This window comes from Myxine glutinosa, chromosome 1 (assembly GCF_964187855.1).
Source record: "Myxine glutinosa chromosome 1, kmMyxGlut1.1, whole genome shotgun sequence".
Lineage (NCBI taxonomy): Eukaryota > Metazoa > Chordata > Myxini > Myxiniformes > Myxinidae > Myxine > Myxine glutinosa.
Window position 1 is genome coordinate 14176829 of NC_136261.1, and position 20612 is coordinate 14197440.

General features: G+C 45.8%; 1 protein-coding gene across 1 annotated transcript in view; it reads right to left on the reverse strand.

The window, feature by feature from the left end:
- LOC137419138 (uncharacterized) overlaps positions 1–5244 on the reverse strand; it is a 40861-nt gene extending 35617 nt beyond the window's left edge. Inside the window, exon 1 of the mRNA XM_068105314.2 lies at positions 4977–5244. Coding sequence (XP_067961415.2) covers positions 4977–5040 — 64 coding nt within the window. The 5' untranslated portion in view covers positions 5041–5244. The remainder of the gene's footprint in view (positions 1–4976) is intronic.
- Positions 5245–20612: the final 15368 nt, after the last annotated feature.

A 20612-nucleotide genomic window follows, 5' to 3' on the forward strand; every position in this document is an offset into this window, starting at 1 on the left:
ATCTTTGTAATCAATTGAATTGTCTGGACATTTAATCTGTTCAAACTCTTAAACAACAAATTATTCATTCAACACCACCAACAGTACTCGAATAGCAGACAATACCAGCGACATTATCCCGGTTAGTCCGTTAACCGCTAGTTAGTCCGTTAAACGCTTGTGTCACAAACCCTCTGTCTCTCTTTCCATAACAACCGTCAGCCCCATCTCTGCTGTGTCCATAATCGGCTACCAAATTACCAACCAGGCCATCATCAGCATTGGCAATAAAGTACCGGTGGCGTCTTCCTGACCCAAAATGAATAGACATTTTTTGTTTTTGTATACAGGATCGAGGCTCGTGAAAGAGCCAACATTTATCACACAAAAAATCAAACAGACACACAAAGTATATAATAAGGGGAGCGGTAGACAATATGGGGAGAGAAGGGGAAGCATACAAATCACAACATTTGAGAGCAGGGACATCGGGAGATCTGTGAGAGGGAGAGGGCTTGGGGGGAGGAGGCGTGGGAAGGGAGTGAGGGAGTTTGTTCCAGAGGCGGGAGAAAAGAGGAACGAAGGAGTGAAGGTGAGCAGAGAGTCTCGATTTTGGCAGTTTAACCATAAGAGGGTTGCAGGCAGATATTGTGCGACCTGTAGGAATATTTGGGGGACAGAGCCCAGAGAGAGCTGGAGGAGCAAGGCCGGAGAGGAGTCGGTAGAAGACAGAAAGACCACCAACCTGCCTGCGGTAAGTGAAAGGCCCTTGGAGTTAGCTTCATCACGGAAGATTCCAATGATTCTGAAAGCTTTGGTTTCAACAGCGTGAAGCCAAGCTAGGTGTGAGGCAGGAGCACCGACCCAGAGGGGAGAGCAGTATTCCATTGAGCTGTGGATGAAAGCCTTGTATGTGGTGAGGAGTTCAGGTGTGCCAAGGAAGGACTTCGCATGACGGAGGATGCCCAGTCGGCGACTGGCTTTGAAGGCCAGATTTGAAATGTGGTTTTCCCAGGAAAGATCATGGCAGATAGTGAGACCCAAAAGCTTGAGTGAAAGAACTTCTTGGAGAGGATTATTCAGAAAGTGGATGGGAGGGTTGTCCAGTCGGTCTTTTCGGAGAGACAAAGTAAAGTGTGAGATTTGTCAGGATTGAAAGACATGTTCCACTTGTTCTTTTCCACTTGTATTCCTGAATGTTTGAAAGGCCATGTTCTTAACTTTGTATTTTCGAACACGGGTGGTCCTTCCCTTAATCAGGGGAGTGGACTGACCTCTTCCTACAGACGGCATTCATCAGAAAGCCACCAGCAATAGACTGCCTCACAATGCAGTACACAGAGCTCACAACGCAGCCATTGTTCTCGCTTCAGCCGTACAGCTATTACGTCCCAGCTGATTGACGTCCAATCGGCTTTTATAATGGAAAAACGAAAACAGAATGAGCTAGAGGAACTGACATGTCAAGTTGGGGAGGATGAGAGAGAGCTAAGAAACATGGGCAACAGCTGCAGGATGAAGTTCTTCAGGTTCAAAAGATCGAGCGCCAGACCAACAAGATCGAGCACCAGTCTCTGAGAGAACATGAAGCCTTAATCGTCCGTATAACAAGACAGAGACGTTTATGGTAGGCTGGACAGGAACTGGAGGAAGCACGGACGATATTGTCATTCATGGATGCAGGAGATGAGTCGCCTACCTCTCCATATAGGCATCCAAACGTCACCGCCCAGCATACGATTCTGTCCAGTGGCAAAGTCATTTACTACAGCAGCTCAACCAAACAAAAAAACTATTGCCAGTGCAGCTACCGCTTCTGCAGCCAGAGCCGGCAAGAGCCATTACTGCAGACCTACAACCCACTCCTCAAATAATCATTAATGACAATGCATCACCCAATATGAATGCATCACCCAATCACCCAATATGAATCAGACACATCCAACAATGTGTTTTGATGGGGTCTGATCAAACCTGGGCCCCCATGAGGTGGTTATGAGGCCCTGAACAGGTGGACATGCCCTGGCATATTCATCCACTACTACCGCTCCATTCCAGGCTTCAAATGGTAATCCCAAAATGCTGCCATTACATCAGGCAACACACCTACCACCTTTGACTTCAGCACACGGACATCCAGCTTATCCTTCCACGACGCCTGCACCACCAAACCTCATGGACTTACTGATAGCTTCATCCTATGGGGTACTGAAACCGAGTCTGCCTTATTTCCAGAGTGACAGAGAAAGTAATATTGCCCTTCTCAAGCTGGCTTTGGATAGCTTTATGAGTAATGACATACTTATCAGAGGAGTACAAATATCAGGTACTCTTAATCCACCTTAAACTACCAAGTGTGTACAAGGTTGCAGAGGTATACATGCATGATCCGAAACCTTACACGGTGGCTTTACGGGCCCTGCAGAACAAGTATGGACAGCCGAGGAAACTCGTACAGAGTGAAAGTGGCGCTATCATGAACAAGGCACCAGAGAGGACTGAAGATGCAGAGGCTTTTGAAGACTTTGCTCTCACAGTGCACTCCCTCCTGGGTATGTTGCACTCTCTCGAGGGTGAACATGGATTTCAACGGACGATGTGGCTCACATATAGACAGGCTAATTAGCAAACTGCAACAAAGTTATCGTGATGGATTTGTTGGGCACTGCATTAACTTAGGACTCTTGAATGCAGATTATAATCAGAACTACACTTTGCACCATCTGGCAGGTTGGATGCAGGGGAAGTTCCGAGCTAAAGGTATGGCAAACCAAGCGGCCGTCCTCCACAAATGCGAGGGCCAGGGATCAGAGAGAAAGGAACAGCGTTCTTCAACTTTCAAAGAGAAACAACCACATACATATGCGTTTTACAAGTCAGTCACCAATGGCTGGCACAAGGACACAGACGTCACATAATGTTTCTTCAACAACCAAGCACAAGCCTTGGTGTCCTCACAGGTAACACCAGTGACCATTACCTCTGTTTATATGCCGAATTCAGGAAGCTTTCAAAGGCAATATTATCAAGTGGATAAGGGAGAACATACCCGTTGCTGGAGGTGCAGTCGGACACACACAGCTGATCGCTGTACACTCGGGAAGCCGAGCGTTACTTGCAAAGAGTTGTATCTAACCATCCTACATGATGCCGCGCAGAGCTCCAGCAGCACTTTCCTAATTCCAAGCCCCTTACCACCACCTGCAATGTACCTTGACAAATCTTCCCTTCTGCATGATGTCATGATAAAGGTGCTTCTTCATGGCGGCCCACAAGGATCCATAGAGACCTATGCCATCCTAGATGATGGTTCTGAAAGGACCATGCTTTTGAATTCAACAATGGAGCAGTGAACTGGATGTAGCTGCACAGCAGTGTGTCAACAGGGTGTCCTCAAATAAAGACTGTCCTACCTTAAAATAAAGACTGTCCTACCTTAAACTACTGGCGAGACTACAACAGGCGGTTATCCTTGAACAAGATGTGCAATGTGCATCCTATTGTTTTGGATCCTCATCATTGAGTAACTGACCTCCTCATTCGAGAACATGATGACCAACCGTTTCACTGTGGTGCAGAGTGAATTCTCCTTGAATTGCGTCGCAAATACTGGCTTCTGCGGGGTCGAGAGGCTATTCGTTGTTACCAACATCAATGCGATGAGTGCCGAAGATGGCGCGCCAACCCAGAGGTGCCAAGGATGGCTGATTCACCACCTGCTTGGTAATGGCGATACAAGCCTGCCTTATACCCCACTGGAGTGGAATGCTTTGATCCCTTCACCATAAAATTAGAAGAACAGAGAAACGCTGGGTTATAATCTTCAAGTGCCTCACTACCCACAGTGTACATCTGGACCTCCTGGAGGGCCTCTGCTGATGCCTTCCTCATTTCCATCCGTCACTTCATTGCTCACAGCTCACAGAAACCTCACAAGATCTTCTTATCGACTAGAAGCACCAACTTCAGAGGGGGAGATGCAGAACTTTAACAAACCTTCTCTTCCCTCAAACCTGTTCACGCCCAACATCGCGCAGACCGGCAAGGGAGTTTCGTTTCAACCTGCCCAATCCACCACATTTGGGTGGAGTATGAGAGCGAGAAATTAAGTCGGTGAAGAACAGCCGACGGTTCGTACTTGGAACCCGTACTGTGACGGAGCCTGTGCTGCATACGGTCCTCATTGAGGTCGAGGGCATCCTCAACTCCAAGCATATCGGTTATGTGTCGTCAGACGTTGCTGATATTGATCCCGTTAACCACAAAGTTGACCAGAAATCCAAAGTTGACTCGAAGAAGTTGACCAGAAGCAAGGAGTTGACCACGGACGAAGGTCGATTTACAGCTGCCTAGTGCCCAGTCTCCAGTTTGAAAGGTCGTGGTGGACACCGGGACTAGTTGGTCGTGCTCAAACTGCCAGCATTCACGTTCGTGGCAAGACAGATGTTTGCCCCTCACTATATTGATCCGGCTGTCGAAGTTTAAAGACAACGGATGAGGGGTGAATGGACTGAAAGATTTTCTTCTTCCTACAAATTAATTCCACAAATTTGGGGATGGCTGTTAGTAAGTCTTTGCTGCCATGTTTATACATGAACGTTTTTACTGCTGTGCTTAGAAATGTTTTCATGCAATATGTTGATGCCATGTCGTTGTAGTGCGAGCCTGTGATTATTACCTTTTTCTTATCATTTATTTGCACCGAAAAGGGGTGAGAGGGTAACACGATTCGTAATGTCTACTGTAGACATTACTAACACTAACACGATTACGATTACCCGATCATGTTGATGTTCTCCACAGAGAAGGTACACTGATTTACACGATAAAACATCACTTTGTGAGGTGAGATACCGGTACCTGTCGAGGTCGATCAGAACACAAGTGACAAAGGAAGGTTGTAATATCATTGGTCCTTGTACGAAGGACGCGTCACGTTAACCCAACATTACCACGTGGTGAAATCATCAACATGGTTTTTGAACTTGTCTTCTTACCTGAATAATCGGAAGGTACGTTTTGTCGTCCCCAGGTATCGTGTTCACCTTGCACAACCTCCATCTCTTTCTCTCTGAGGACTCGATGAGGATTTAACCCGAAAACCTCGTGATAAAAAACCCGCTGGGCACGATCAACACAAATTCGGGGTTCCGCGCAAGCCGATTCGTCACGATCAAAACCGAACCAGGAATATTGATTTTCTTTTTTTTTTTACCCACAATTCCTCGCCTGGTGTTTTCTTAACGGTAAAAATGGCTCGTTTAAAATTTTATCGGGGTTGAGTTCGAGCACCTGTCGTGCTATTCAGGACTTAGTCTTCTGTCAACTTTCCGAGGTCGGTAAAATGAGTACGAGCTTATAGGTAACAGGGGCACTGCAGCAGTGGCACAGAACATAAACTGCGCTTACAGAAAACGATGCAACCAGCAGCGATAGGGTGAACTTGAAACAAGTATAATTCCGAGGAAACCTTTCACCTTAACAATTGACTCCAGGAATAACAACACAGCACTGACGCTTAGCGAAGTCATCTATTTATTACGTACGCAAATATGATAGAAATTTGTGCAAATGCCAATAATGCTCGTCAACAAATGCCAACAAAGTAAATCGAAATGCTTGTCAACAAAGAGTTGAGGAGGGCAAGAGTAATCTGTGGTGTGAGGGAGCGAAATGAACGAGGTGGAGCGAGACGAACGAGGTGGAGCGAGACGAACGAGGAGGAGGAGCGAGACGAACGAGGAGGAGGAATGAGACGAACGAGGAGGAGGAGCGAGACGAACGAGGAGGAGGAGCGAGACGAACGAGGAGGAGGAGCGAGACGAACGACGAGGACCGAAACAAAACAAACAAGGAGCGAGATGAACGAGGAGGAGAGAGACAAACTAGTGTAGCAGCATAGCAAACCTGTTGTGCATTTTGTGATACAAGCACCAAATTTGGCACAAATGTACATTAATATGTTGCGAACATTTTCAGATATTGGGCCACTTGAAATTCCGTAATTTTTTTTTTCAAATTTTTTCAAATTTCGTAATTTCAAATTTTTCGGGTGACACCGTCACAATTTCGGTCTTCGAGGCCGGCCGATATAGTGGGGCGGCTTAGCCCAAATATTCAAAAGAATTGTGCATTTTGTGATACAAGCACCAAATTTGGCACAAATGTACATTAATATGTTGCGAACATTGTGTGGTCAGCAATGAAGACGAGAGTCTGAATTACATGTATGCAAAAGACCTTGTGAACCAGTGAAGCAAATACACGGGTAAGCATGAATTAAATCTAGGGCATGATATAATTTCCATGATGTTTACCTCTACACTCAATGGTGGAAGGAGGTAATGTTTTGATCCCAGCTTGTCTGTATGTCTGTTTGTCTGTTAGTCCACAAAATTCCAGACAAAGCTTGTAGTAGTGGTAGTTGTAGTGGTAGTGGTGATAACAGAAATTGTTATATAGAACTGAACTTATATTATTATTATATGCAGAAAATAACTTCATTTCTATATGCCCTGCAGTGGACAGGTTAATTGGTTTATGCACTGAAGGGGTCACCCTGGTGTGCACTGCTGTGTTCTGCCTCACTGAGTTGTTCAGGTATGATGTACTCAGCACAAGCTTCCGGTCGGCCCGGAGGTGGGGGTGCGGGGCCTGTCACGGAACGTCAAAACAAACGGCCTGCCGGGGCCGCCCAAAAGTCGGGCGTGAGGGGCGCGTCCACTAATGGAACGCCTCTCGCTTCCCAGATCGAGGGCCACGTGGTCAGGAGAACCTCGTCCCTTCCGGTCACACTTTGCCTATCGGCCGGCCTCGAAGACCGAAATTGTGACGGTGTCACCCGAAAAATTAGAAATTACGAAATTTGAAAAAATTTGAAAAAAAAAATTACGGAATTTCAAGTGGCCCAATATCTGAAAATGTTCGCAACATACTAATGTACATTTGTGCCAAATTTGGTGCTTGTATCACAAAATGCACAATTCTTTTGAATATTTGGGCTAAGCCGCCCCACTAAACGACGAGGAGCGAAACAAAACAAACGAGGAGAGAGACGAACAACGAGGAGAGAGACGAACAACGAGGAGTGAAACAAAACAAACGAGGAGCGAGACAAATGACGAGGAGCGAAACAAACGAGGAGGAGAGAGACGAACGACGAGGCGCGAAACGAAACAAACGAGGAGCGAAACAAACGAGGAGGAGAGAGACAAACGACGAGGAGCGAAACAAAACAAACGAGGAGAGAGACGAACAACGAGGAGAGAGACGAACAACGAGGAGTGAAACAAAACAAACGAGGAGCGAGACAAATGACGAGGAGCGAAACAAACGACGAGGAGCGAAACAAAACAAACGAGTAGAGAGACGAACGAGGAGGCACGAAACGAAACAAACGAGGCGCAAAACGAAACAAACGAGGAGCGAGACAAACGAGGAGGAGCGAGACGAACGAGGAGGAGGAGGAGCGAGATGAACGAGGAGGAGGACCGAGACGAACGAGGAGGAGCAAAACGAACGAGGAGGAGCGAGACGAATGAGGAGGAACGAGACGAACGAGGAGGAGCGAGACGAACGAGGAGGAGCGAGACGAACGAGGAGGAGCGAGACAAACGAGGAGGAGCGAGACGAATGAGGAGGAGCGAGATGAACGAGGAGGAGCGAGACGAACGAGGAGGAGCGAGACGAACGAGGAGGAGGAGTGAGACGAATGAGGAGCAGCGAGACGAACGCAGAGGAGCGACACGAACGAGGAGGAGCGACACGAACGAGGAAGAGCGAGACGAACGCGGAAGAGCAAGACGAACGAGGAAGAGCGACACGAACGAGGAGGAGCGATACGAACGAGGAGGAGCGATACGAACGAGGAAGAGCGAGACGAACGCGGAAGAGCGAGACAAACGAGGAAGAGCGACATGAACGAGGAGGAGCGACACGAACGAAGAAGAGCGAGACGAACGCGGAAGAGCGAGACGAACGAGGAAGAGCGAGACGAATGAGGAGGAGCGAGACGAACGAGGAGGAGCGAGACGAACGAGGAGGAGCGAGACGAACGAGGAGGAGCGATACGAACGAGGAAGAGCGAGACGAACGCGGAAGAGCGAGATGAACGAGGAGGAGCGAGACGAACGAGGAGAGAGACGAACGAGGAGGAGAGAGACGAACGAGGAGGAGCGAGACGAACGAGGAGGAGAGAGACGAATGAGGAGGAGAGAGACGAACGAGGAGGAGCGAGACGAACGAGGAGGAGCGAGACGAACGAGGAGGAGTAAAACGAAACAAACGAGGAGCGTAAAACTAACTAAAAGGGGTAATGGATTATATCATTCTCATAAATAAAATCATAAATAAAATGGAGGAGTGGTTTAAACAATTTGGAAAGAATACAACGTCAAATATAGAACTTGATAAATATTGTAAAGAACTAAAACTTGATAATGTAATTATTTGTATGAGAGATGAATTAACAAAGCTACCTAAAAATACAAAGAATATTATTATGAATTTAGAAGATAATAATGGGAAGGGGCCTCATTGGACTTGTATTCATAATGGTAGGGGCAAATATTATTTTGATAGTTATGGACTCCCACCCCCCTCTTGAAGCATTTAAATTCCTACCGAAGGGGAAGAGTGTTTGTCAAACATTTCCAAGAAGTAAATTCCAAATGTTGCGGGCAATTATGTTTCTAGTTATTATTTCACTTCAACAATAATGAAAAGTTTTCTGATATTATTTTTACTCTTATTTAAAATGACTTCCGTTGGAAAAGATGGATCCCTCTTTAGAGCTTCCTAAGAGTCGGGTATTGATTTATCAAATTATTATACAAAGGCACAGGCTGAGCGGCAAAAACATCTATCTATAATTCCAGTAATCTCTGTGTGTCTGTGTGTGTGTGTGTGTGTGTGTGTTTGTCTGTGACCGCTGTTTCTCGACAACTACCGGTCCGATATACTTGAAACTTGCCAGGTATATTGCTGGGGACCCGAGGATGTGCCTTTTCAAGGTTTGAAATTAATCGGACAAGTGGTTCCCAAGGTATGGTCACCGTACTCGCAAGCCGTTCGCTTTGGCTTTGCGAATGAACCAAACCATTTCATGTAAATAGAGGGGGGGGATATAATGTCGTTCGCTTTGGCTTTGCGAATGGACCAAACCATTTCATGTAAATAGAGGGGGGGGGGTTCTGTGGTCGTTACTGCCACGTGGTTTCAAAGTTTTTTTTTGTTGTTGTTTGCACACATGTTTTTTTACAACCACGTACGGGCACGCCCTAGTATAACTAAAGATATTAATTATGGAGAATAGGTATAAATTAATCAATTATCCAAGTCCCACAGATGACAATGACTTGGTGAGATTAAGTGATTTAACAAAATATTCTACAGCGCGTTTTGTTAAACAAGTAGAATTTACAGCCACAACACCCAGTTCTCCAGACCACACACCTTTTCTTATGAAATTTAATCATCAACCGACAATTGAATTTTATAAAGAAGGGCATATAGTTAATATGCAAATAAATAAATGGGGGTATGATATGTTTGATTTGGGGTATAATTGGTTCTTTTCAATAAACCTGGAAGACCTACATGATTTTAATTGGTCTTGTAAAGAAGACTATTACCCGCTTGGTGAGTATAATGAGATATGTGGAAGCACAATTTGTAACCAACAAATACACGATTTCAAGACTAAAAAAATATACGATAGCAAAGCGATGGTTTGCATGACAAAGAAGGAAGACAACAACAACAACAACATGCATTTTAAAGGCCATTTTCCCTGCTAGAGCGGGGGTTAGGCTTGTGGTCCCCATGACAATCTTCTCCATTTTGCCCTATTTTCTGCATCTCTCCTTGTTAACCACCTTGCCCGCATTTCTTCTTCCACCATCTTTAGCCAAGTCTTTCTCGGTCTTCCCCATCTTCTACTTCCTTCTACATTCTTTCCATCACTCTTCTCAACCAGTCACTTTCATCCTTCCTCAACACATGACCAAACCATCTCAACCTGGTCCTCTTCACAGCATCAATCACAGGCTCTATTCCCATCATCTTTCGCAATTCATCATTTGTCTTCCTCTCTCTCAACGATACACCGCACATCCGTCGAACCATTCGCATTTCCACCCTTTCCAACATTCGTTGCTGCTCTACGTTCATTACCCATGTCTCGCTCCCATAAATCATAACACTTCTCACACATGCAGCATACACCTTTCCCTTCAGCTTCAAAGACACTCCCCTCATCATCAGCATGCCACTCAATTCCCGAAACTTCTTCCATGCACATCTCACTCGAGCAACCGTTGCCGAGTCTGATGCATCTTCTCCATTCAGCATGTCTCTGAGGTAGCAAAATGTTTTCACACCTTCCAGCTTCACGCCGTCTCCAAGATCCAACTCAACATTTCCTCCATCTGCAGCTCCCTCTGTGCACACCTTACATTTGAATGTAGCTGCCACACTGGTTAATGACCCTCTCAGACCACTACATTTTTGATGAACCCACTCAGCGCACATTGTACACTGAATGGAGTTCACTCCGACACCCTTCCTACACACAGCACAGGGCCACTTCCCAGTTCTTTCCACCTCACCACATGCTTTACCACTTGCCATCACCTTCGTCTTTCCGATATTTACCTTCAGACCTTTTGTCTCCATACATTCCTTCCACGTGTTCATCTTTTCCTTCAGTCCACCCATACTTTCCGCAATCAACACCAGATCATCTGCATACAACAACTCCCAGGGTAACCCCTCCTTTACGTTCTGAGCCAGCACCTCCATCACAGCTACAAATAGTAGTGGACTTAGTACCGACCCCTGATGCACTCCCACCTTCACCTCAAACTCACCACTGTTCCCGTCCTTCGTCCTTACAGCTGTGCGTGCTCTTTTGTACATTGCCATCACTACTCTGATCAACCATTCCTCCACTCCTAACTTCCTCAATGCCCATGTCAATACTTTGCGTGGAACCCGATCGAATGCTTTCTCCAGATCAACAAACCCAAGAAACAACTTCTTCCTCTTCTCCATGTACTTCTCCTGCAACTGCCTCACAATGAAAAGCGCGTCTGTCGTTCCTCTTCCTGGCATGAATCCAAACTGCATTTCGTCGATCTTCACTTTCTTCCTTATCCTCCTCTCCAACACCCTTTCCATTACCTTCATTTCATGCTCCAATAACTTTATCGCTCGGTACGAGCCACACTCCAGAGGGTCACCTTTCCCCTTGTATAGAGGGATGAGGGTACTCAGTTCCCAATCCACTGGAATGCGGCCTTCTTTCACCACCAGATTACAGATCTCTGTCATTCTCTTCACACCCCAACTTCCTGCTGCCTTCAACATATCTCCCACAACTCCCGTCGGCCCTCCCGCTTTTCTACCCTTTATTGCTTTTATCGCTTCCTCAATTTCCTTCTCAGTTATCTTCTCTGCCGGTCCTAAAACTGGGTTACTCTCTATGTTGCCATCCCATTCATTCTCTGTATTCAACAGCATTTCCATTTTTCTTTTCCATCTTCTTTTAATTCCATCTGGGTCGACAACGATTTGTCCCACTTCATCCTTCAAGCAACTCACCCCCATCACATCACACCTCTCTTTCGCTATCTGCTTTGCAATCCTGAATACTGCTTTCTGACCCTCTTCCGAATCCAAGCGTTCTCCAAACATTTTCCTACATGCCTCCTGCGCCTTTGCTACCTCTTTCTTTGCAGCCTTCCTGGCTGCCTTATAACTTTAGTGCTCTGCTGTTTCTGCTCCCGTACCCTTCGCCTTCTGCCACTCCATGAACTTCTTCCTCTTCTCGTCAATCCTCTTTCCAACTTCATCATCCCACCACCATGTTTCCGAGTGCCTCGGTGGTCCTTTTGTCCATCCACATACCTCACCAACGGCTCCCAACAGGCTTTCATTGACATCCAACCACTTTCAAGCTCAACCACATCATCCTCGACCCTACTCAGCCTCTCTTTTAATGCCTCCCTCTTAAACAGCCTCTTACTGTCACCTCTTTCAACCTCCACACCTTCATTCTCGGTTGGTACTTCACCCGCCGAGCTCTCCTCGCACCTTTCACCCTTATGTCGCAGACAACCAAGTGGTGCTGTGAAACAGCCTCCTTCCTCCCCCGGGATCACCTTTGTGTCCCGGAGGTGCCCCCTATCTCGCCTACGCACCATCAGGTAGTCAACGGTTGTCGTCGACCCACCTGACGTGTATGTAACAAGCTTATTATCCTCTTTCTGGAACTGAGTATTACAAATCAACAAATCAGCTCCATCAGCAAACTCCAAAATCCTTTCACCTTCTCCATTTCTCACACCATATCCATAATCCCCATGAACTCCGTCAAAACCATCCATACTCCTTCCCACATGTCCATTTAGGTCTCCTCCTCCCACAACAACTTCCCCATCTTCCACGTTTTCCATCAGCTTCTCTATCGCACACCAGAACTTGTCCTTCTCTTCATCGCTTCGACCAACCTGCGGAGCATATCCCGAGATGACGTTCACCAAGAGCCTTCCAATCATCATTTTCACCATCATCAACCTATCACTCACTCTAGTCACACTCACCACACTGTCTACAAACTCCTCAGACAACAGGACACCAACACCATTCACGCCCTCCGGGCACCCTTGCCACATACACTTGTATTTCTGTCCCTGCCTACCCTTCACCATTCCCACACCACTTCCCTTCCATCTCGTCTCTTGCACACAACATATGTCCACTCTTCTTCTGACCAACACTTCCACCACTTCTCCTGATCTCCCTGTCATTGTCCCTACATTCCATGTCCCAAACCTCAGAAACCGATCGCCACTTCGGGCTGTACCCTGCCCACATGTAGTTGTAATTGTCATGATTCTCTCCTTGAGGCAATGTTTTTATGGCCGGATGCCCTTCCTGACGCCAACCCTCTTAGTCGCCTCTTACGGCACGCAGAGATATGGCATACCTATTCTTATCCAGAGTACACACTGGGAAACGTTTAAAACATGGAAATTCTGGGGGGTGGGGGGGGGGGGGGGGCGGCGTCAGCATCACGGCTGCGGTTTAAACATATTTAAATAAATATTTAAACAAAACCATGAAAAACAATCTGGGAAAAGTCTCTAAGTGAGAACGTGGATTTGAGAAAGCAGGAGCAGAGGTGAAAGAAAAACGAGATATAGGGGGCGGGGCACAAGTCGAGACGAGGAGGCCGCACGAGACACCAGGCCGCACGAGGCGCATGAGGCGCGAACAAAGAAACGACTAATTACACACAAATTTGCAACAACCACAAAACCAAAACCAAATAGAAACACACTATAACACATACACAACAAAATACGCAGCGGAAATTTGACAAAGAAACGAACGGGAAAACACTCAAACCTTGATGCCGTGGAGAGATCGAAGCAAGCCCCGTCGCTCGAGGGACCGGAAGTCGTATGACCTACATGACCTACATAATCTACATGACCTACAGACCTACATGATTTTAATTGGTCTTGTAAAGAAGACTATTACCCGCTTGGTGAGTATAATGAGATATGTGGAAGCACAATTTGTAACCAACAAATACACGATTTCAAGACTAAACTAGAATCCGGGCACTCGGTAGAGCGCATACCTTCGCCGCAGCTACTGTTCTGTACTTGGCATGGGAGTGTATGCGATGTGAAACTTTATGTGAAATGCGATCGATTTTTAAAAATCAGAATTTGAGCAAATCTGTTTCATTCGTCTGTTAATATGCCTCCCCGATTGACAAATCTGCAATTTGAATTTCATTTGAGGTTGAAATGATTGCGGGAGATCGCGTTATAGTGATGACGTCTTGGATGGACATCCTCTTCTTCAGTCGCTCATAACTTTGAGTGAAATACGATCGAGTTAAAAATAGTCAGAATTTGAGCAAATCTGTTTCATTCGTTTGTTAATATGCCTCATCTCTTGACAAATCTGCAATTATAATTTTTTTTGAGGTTGAAATGATCGCGGGAGATCGCGTTATAGTGATGACGTCCTGGATGGACATCTTCTTCTTCAGTCGCTCATAACTTTGAGTGAAATACGATCGAGTTAAAAATAGTCAGAATTTGAGCAAATCTGTTTCCCAAAATCTAATCAAATGTGTCCCGTATAATAACCAATCATCCCACCAAATTTCATGCAATTCGGTTGAATACTTTTTGAGTTATGCGATTAACATACACACACACAGACATACAAATAAATACACAGCGATCAAAACATTCCCCATCTTCTACTTCCTTCTACATTCTTTCCATCACTCTTCTCAACCAGTCACTTTCATCCTTCCTCAACACATGACCAAACCATCTCAACCTGGTCCTCTTCACAGCATCAATCACAGGCTCTATTCCCATCATCTTTCGCAATTCATCATTTGTCTTCCTCTCTCTCAACGATACACCGCACATCCGTCGAACCATTCGCATTTCCACCCTTTCCAACATTCGTTGCTGCTCTACGTTCATTACCCATGTCTCGCTCCCATAAATCATAACACTTCTCACACATGCAGCATACACCTTTCCCTTCAGCTTCAAAGACACTCCCCTCATCATCAGCACGCCACTCAATTCCCGAAACTTCTTCCATGCACATCTCACTCGAGCAACCGTTGCCGAGTCTGATGCATCTTCTCCATTCAGCATGTCTCTGAGGTAGCAAAATGTTTTCACACCTTCCAGCTTCACGCCGTCTCCAAGATCCAACTCAACATTTCCTCCATCTGCAGCTCCCTCTGTGCACACCTTACATTTGAATGTAGCTGCCACACTGGTTAATGACCCTCTCAGACCACTACATTTTTGATGAACCCACTCAGCGCACATTGTACACTGAATGGAGTTCACTCCGACACCCTTCCTACACACAGCACAGGGCCACTTCCCAGTTCTTTCCACCTCACCACATGCTTTACCACTTGCCATCACCTTCGTCTTTCCGATATTTACCTTCAGACCTTTTGTCTCCATACATTCCTTCCACGTGTTCATCTTTTCCTTCAGTCCACCCATACTTTCCGCAATCAACACCAGATCATCTGCATACAACAACTCCCAGGGTAACCCCTCCTTTACGTTCTGAGCCAGCACCTCCATCACAGCTACAAATAGTAGTGGACTTAGTACCGACCCCTGATGCACTCCCACCTTCACCTCAAACTCACCACTGTTCCCGTCCTTCGTCCTTACAGCTGTGCGTGCTCTTTTGTACATTGCCATCACTACTCTGATCAACCATTCCTCCACTCCTAACTTCCTCAATGCCCATGTCAATACTTTGCGTGGAACCCGATCGAATGCTTTCTCCAGATCAACAAACCCAAGAAACAACTTCTTCCTCTTCTCCATGTACTTCTCCTGCAACTGCCTCACAATGAAAAGCGCGTCTGTCGTTCCTCTTCCTGGCATGAATCCAAACTGCATTTCGTCGATCTTCACTTTCTTCCTTATCCTCCTCTCCAACACCCTTTCCATTACCTTCATTTCATGCTCCAATAACTTTATCGCTCGGTACGAGCCACACTCCAGAGGGTCACCTTTCCCCTTGTATAGAGGGATGAGGGTACTCAGTTCCCAATCCACTGGAATGCGGCCTTCTTTCACCACCAGATTACAGATCTCTGTCATTCTCTTCACACCCCAACTTCCTGCTGCCTTCAACATATCTCCCACAACTCCCGTCGGCCCTCCCGCTTTTCTACCCTTTATTGCTTTTATCGCTTCCTCAATTTCCTTCTCAGTTATCTTCTCTGCCGGTCCTAAAACTGGGTTACTCTCTATGTTGCCATCCCATTCATTCTCTGTATTCAACAGCATTTCCATTTTTCTTTTCCATCTTCTTTTAATTCCATCTGGGTCGACAACGATTTGTCCCACTTCATCCTTCAAGCAACTCACCCCCATCACATCACACCTCTCTTTCGCTATCTGCTTTGCAATCCTGAATACTGCTTTCTGACCCTCTTCCGAATCCAAGCGTTCTCCAAACATTTTCCTACATGCCTCCTGCGCCTTTGCTACCTCTTTCTTTGCAGCCTTCCTGGCTGCCTTATAACTTTAGTGCTCTGCTGTTTCTGCTCCCGTACCCTTCGCCTTCTGCCACTCCATGAACTTCTTCCTCTTCTCGTCAATCCTCTTTCCAACTTCATCATCCCACCACCATGTTTCCGAGTGCCTCGGTGGTCCTTTTGTCCATCCACATACCTCACCAACGGCTCCCAACAGGCTTTCATTGACATCCAACCACTTTCAAGCTCAACCACATCATCCTCGACCCTACTCAGCCTCTCTTTTAATGCCTCCCTCTTAAACAGCCTCTTACTGTCACCTCTTTCAACCTCCACACCTTCATTCTCGGTTGGTACTTCACCCGCCGAGCTCTCCTCGCACCTTTCACCCTTATGTCGCAGACAACCAAGTGGTGCTGTGAAACAGCCTCCTTCCTCCCCCGGGATCACCTTTGTGTCCCGGAGGTGCCCCCTATCTCGCCTACGCACCATCAGGTAGTCAACGGTTGTCGTCGACCCACCTGACGTGTATGTAACAAGCTTATTATCCTCTTTCTGGAACTGAGTATTACAAATCAACAAATCAGCTCCATCAGCAAACTCCAAAATCCTTTCACCTTCTCCATTTCTCACACCATATCCATAATCCCCATGAACTCCGTCAAAACCATCCATACTCCTTCCCACATGTCCATTTAGGTCTCCTCCTCCCACAACAACTTCCCCATCTTCCACGTTTTCCATCAGCTTCTCTATCGCACACCAGAACTTGTCCTTCTCTTCATCGCTTCGACCAACCTGCGGAGCATATCCCGAGATGACGTTCACCAAGAGCCTTCCAATCATCATTTTCACCATCATCAACCTATCACTCACTCTAGTCACACTCACCACACTGTCTACAAACTCCTCAGACAACAGGACACCAACACCATTCACGCCCTCCGGGCACCCTTGCCACATACACTTGTATTTCTGTCCCTGCCTACCCTTCACCATTCCCACACCACTTCCCTTCCATCTCGTCTCTTGCACACAACATATGTCCACTCTTCTTCTGACCAACACTTCCACCACTTCTCCTGATCTCCCTGTCATTGTCCCTACATTCCATGTCCCAAACCTCAGAAACCGATCGCCACTTCGGGCTGTACCCTGCCCACATGTAGTTGTAATTGTCATGATTCTCTCCTTGAGGCAATGTTTTTATGGCCGGATGCCCTTCCTGACGCCAACCCTCTTAGTCGCCTCTTACGGCACGCAGAGATATGGCATACCTATTCTTATCCAGAGTACACACTGGGAAACGTTTAAAACATGGAAATTCTGGGGGGTGGGGGGGGGGGGGGGGGCGGCGTCAGCATCACGGCTGCGGTTTAAACATATTTAAATAAATATTTAAACAAAACCATGAAAAACAATCTGGGAAAAGTCTCTAAGTGAGAACGTGGATTTGAGAAAGCAGGAGCAGAGGTGAAAGAAAAACGAGATATAGGGGGCGGGGCACAAGTCGAGACGAGGAGGCCGCACGAGACACCAGGCCGCACGAGGCGCATGAGGCGCGAACAAAGAAACGACTAATTACACACAAATTTGCAACAACCACAAAACCAAAACCAAATAGAAACACACTATAACACATACACAACAAAATACGCAGCGGAAATTTGACAAAGAAACGAACGGGAAAACACTCAAACCTTGATGCCGTGGAGAGATCGAAGCAAGCCCCGTCGCTCGAGGGACCGGAAGTCGTATGACCTACATGACCTACATAATCTACATGACCTACAGACCTACATGATTTTAATTGGTCTTGTAAAGAAGACTATTACCCGCTTGGTGAGTATAATGAGATATGTGGAAGCACAATTTGTAACCAACAAATACACGATTTCAAGACTAAACTAGAATCCGGGCACTCGGTAGAGCGCATACCTTCGCCGCAGCTACTGTTCTGTACTTGGCATGGGAGTGTATGCGATGTGAAACTTTATGTGAAATGCGATCGATTTTTAAAAATCAGAATTTGAGCAAATCTGTTTCATTCGTCTGTTAATATGCCTCCCCGATTGACAAATCTGCAATTTGAATTTCATTTGAGGTTGAAATGATTGCGGGAGATCGCGTTATAGTGATGACGTCTTGGATGGACATCCTCTTCTTCAGTCGCTCATAACTTTGAGTGAAATACGATCGAGTTAAAAATAGTCAGAATTTGAGCAAATCTGTTTCATTCGTTTGTTAATATGCCTCATCTCTTGACAAATCTGCAATTATAATTTTTTTTGAGGTTGAAATGATCGCGGGAGATCGCGTTATAGTGATGACGTCCTGGATGGACATCTTCTTCTTCAGTCGCTCATAACTTTGAGTGAAATACGATCGAGTTAAAAATAGTCAGAATTTGAGCAAATCTGTTTCCCAAAATCTAATCAAATGTGTCCCGTATAATAACCAATCATCCCACCAAATTTCATGCAATTCGGTTGAATACTTTTTGAGTTATGCGATTAACATACACACACACAGACATACAAATAAATACACAGCGATCAAAACATAACCTTCCGCTTTTGCGAAGGTAACAAGTCCAAAAAGTTTTAATTAAAACAAAAGCCGCATCGATGTTACACAATGCCTAGATGCAGCTGTGCCTATAACGTCGATGTTATAGGCACAGGACATTCCTATTGATTCGATTACTTGATGTTATTTTTGTGCAAAGTGAAAATATATCTCGGCAATTTCCCGTGTGTGGCGACGAATTTTTAATATATCTCGGCATTTTCCCGTCTGTTATTTCAGGCGGTGTATGACTGACCATGCCGCGATTTAAAAAAAAAATATCTCGGCAATTTCCCGTGTGTGGCGACACGTGAACGAAGCTATGCTCCTCTCTCCACATTATTGTGACGACGTATAAATTAAATATTTCATCGTGACGATTGTCATCAAATGGACGAATTTTTAATATATCTCGGCATTTTCACGTCTGTTATTTCGGGCGGTGTATGACTGACCATGCCGCGATTTAAACAAAATATATATATCTCGGCATTTTCCCGTCTGTTATTTCGGGCGGTGTATGACTGACCATGCCGCGTTTAAAAAAAATAAATCTCAATGGACTTGAAGTTACAGGCCTTTGAGAATTCATTTCATTCTATAAAGGGCAACTTCCATCGGATTTTCTTCCCGTTTTTTTTAAACCGAGTCTAAAACTATGTTAGCGACTGTGAAAAATGAAATGATATATCGAATTTGATTTGAAAGAAAACTGTGTGAGAGAGGAAGACACCACGGGCCTACAAAACAGGCCTCAAAGCTATGCGAGTTAATAAAATGGTGGATATTTGTTTATATGAAGTCTCTCCCACAATGGGTGGAGCTATGGTTCCCAGAATGGGTGGGGCTTTGAGGTTTTGTCTTCTCTGCAAGAACAACAAGAACAAGAAGAAGAAGAAAAAGAAGAAGAAGAAGAAGAACAACAACAACAGCAGAGGGCATTCCATGACCAGCGTCTTGCGATGCGGCTAAAAAATATATGATAGCAAAGCGATGGTTTGCATGACAAAGAAGGAAGACAATCAGATAATTATACAAAGCCGAGGAATACAAACAGATTTGGTGGTGGGAAGATAGGGTGGCATTACCTGTCATATTATTAATCTCATGTATATTTCAAAAACAATTTTTTATTTAATTTGAAATTATTTAATTTCAAATTATTTTTATCAATTCCATCATCATTATTATCTATAATGTAAATCCCTATTTCCATGTAGTCACTCCTCACCCCCTGCTACTCTTACTGCACCTTCCCTTGCTGCCCTTACCACCTCCTCTATTGTTGTTCTGACTTCCTCCTCTTCCTTTGCTACCGTTGTTGCCTCTTCCCTTGCTGCCCTTGTTACCCTTGCCCCTGCTGCCTCTGCTACCCTTGCTGTTTCCTTTGCTACCCTTGCTGCTCCAGCTGCCTTTGCTGCCCTTTCTTCCTCTTCCTTTGTTACCTCTGCTACTCCTACTACCTCTTTCCTTGCTGCCCCTGCTGCCCCTTCCTTTGTTGCCCCTGCTACTCCTACTACCCCTTCCTTTATTGTCCCCCGTCGCACAGCGGAGCGAAAGGGGGACTATGGTTTTCCCCTCCGTCCGTGTGTCCATCCGTCCGTCCGTCCGTCCGTGCGTGCGTGCGGGCGTGCGTGCGTGTGTGCGTGCGTGCGTGTGGGCGTGCGTGCGTGCGTAAGCGAAGGACCGCATTCGAATTTGGTGTGTGGGTGCAACCCACGTCAACATCCAAGATGGCCGCCGCCATGTATGTCTGATGCCATGTATGTCTGAACCTTGTGAGCTGAATATCTTGAAAAATAAGCGAAGTACCAACTTCTAATTTGGTGTGTGGGTGTATCTCGGCATAAGGAAGAACGCTATTGAAAATTGGGTCGCCACGTCAAAATCCAAGATGGCCGCCACCATATATATGTCTGAACCTTGTGAGCGAAATATCTCGAAAAATAAGCGAAGTACCAACTTCTAATCTGGTGTGTGGGTGTATCTAGGCACAAGGAAGAAC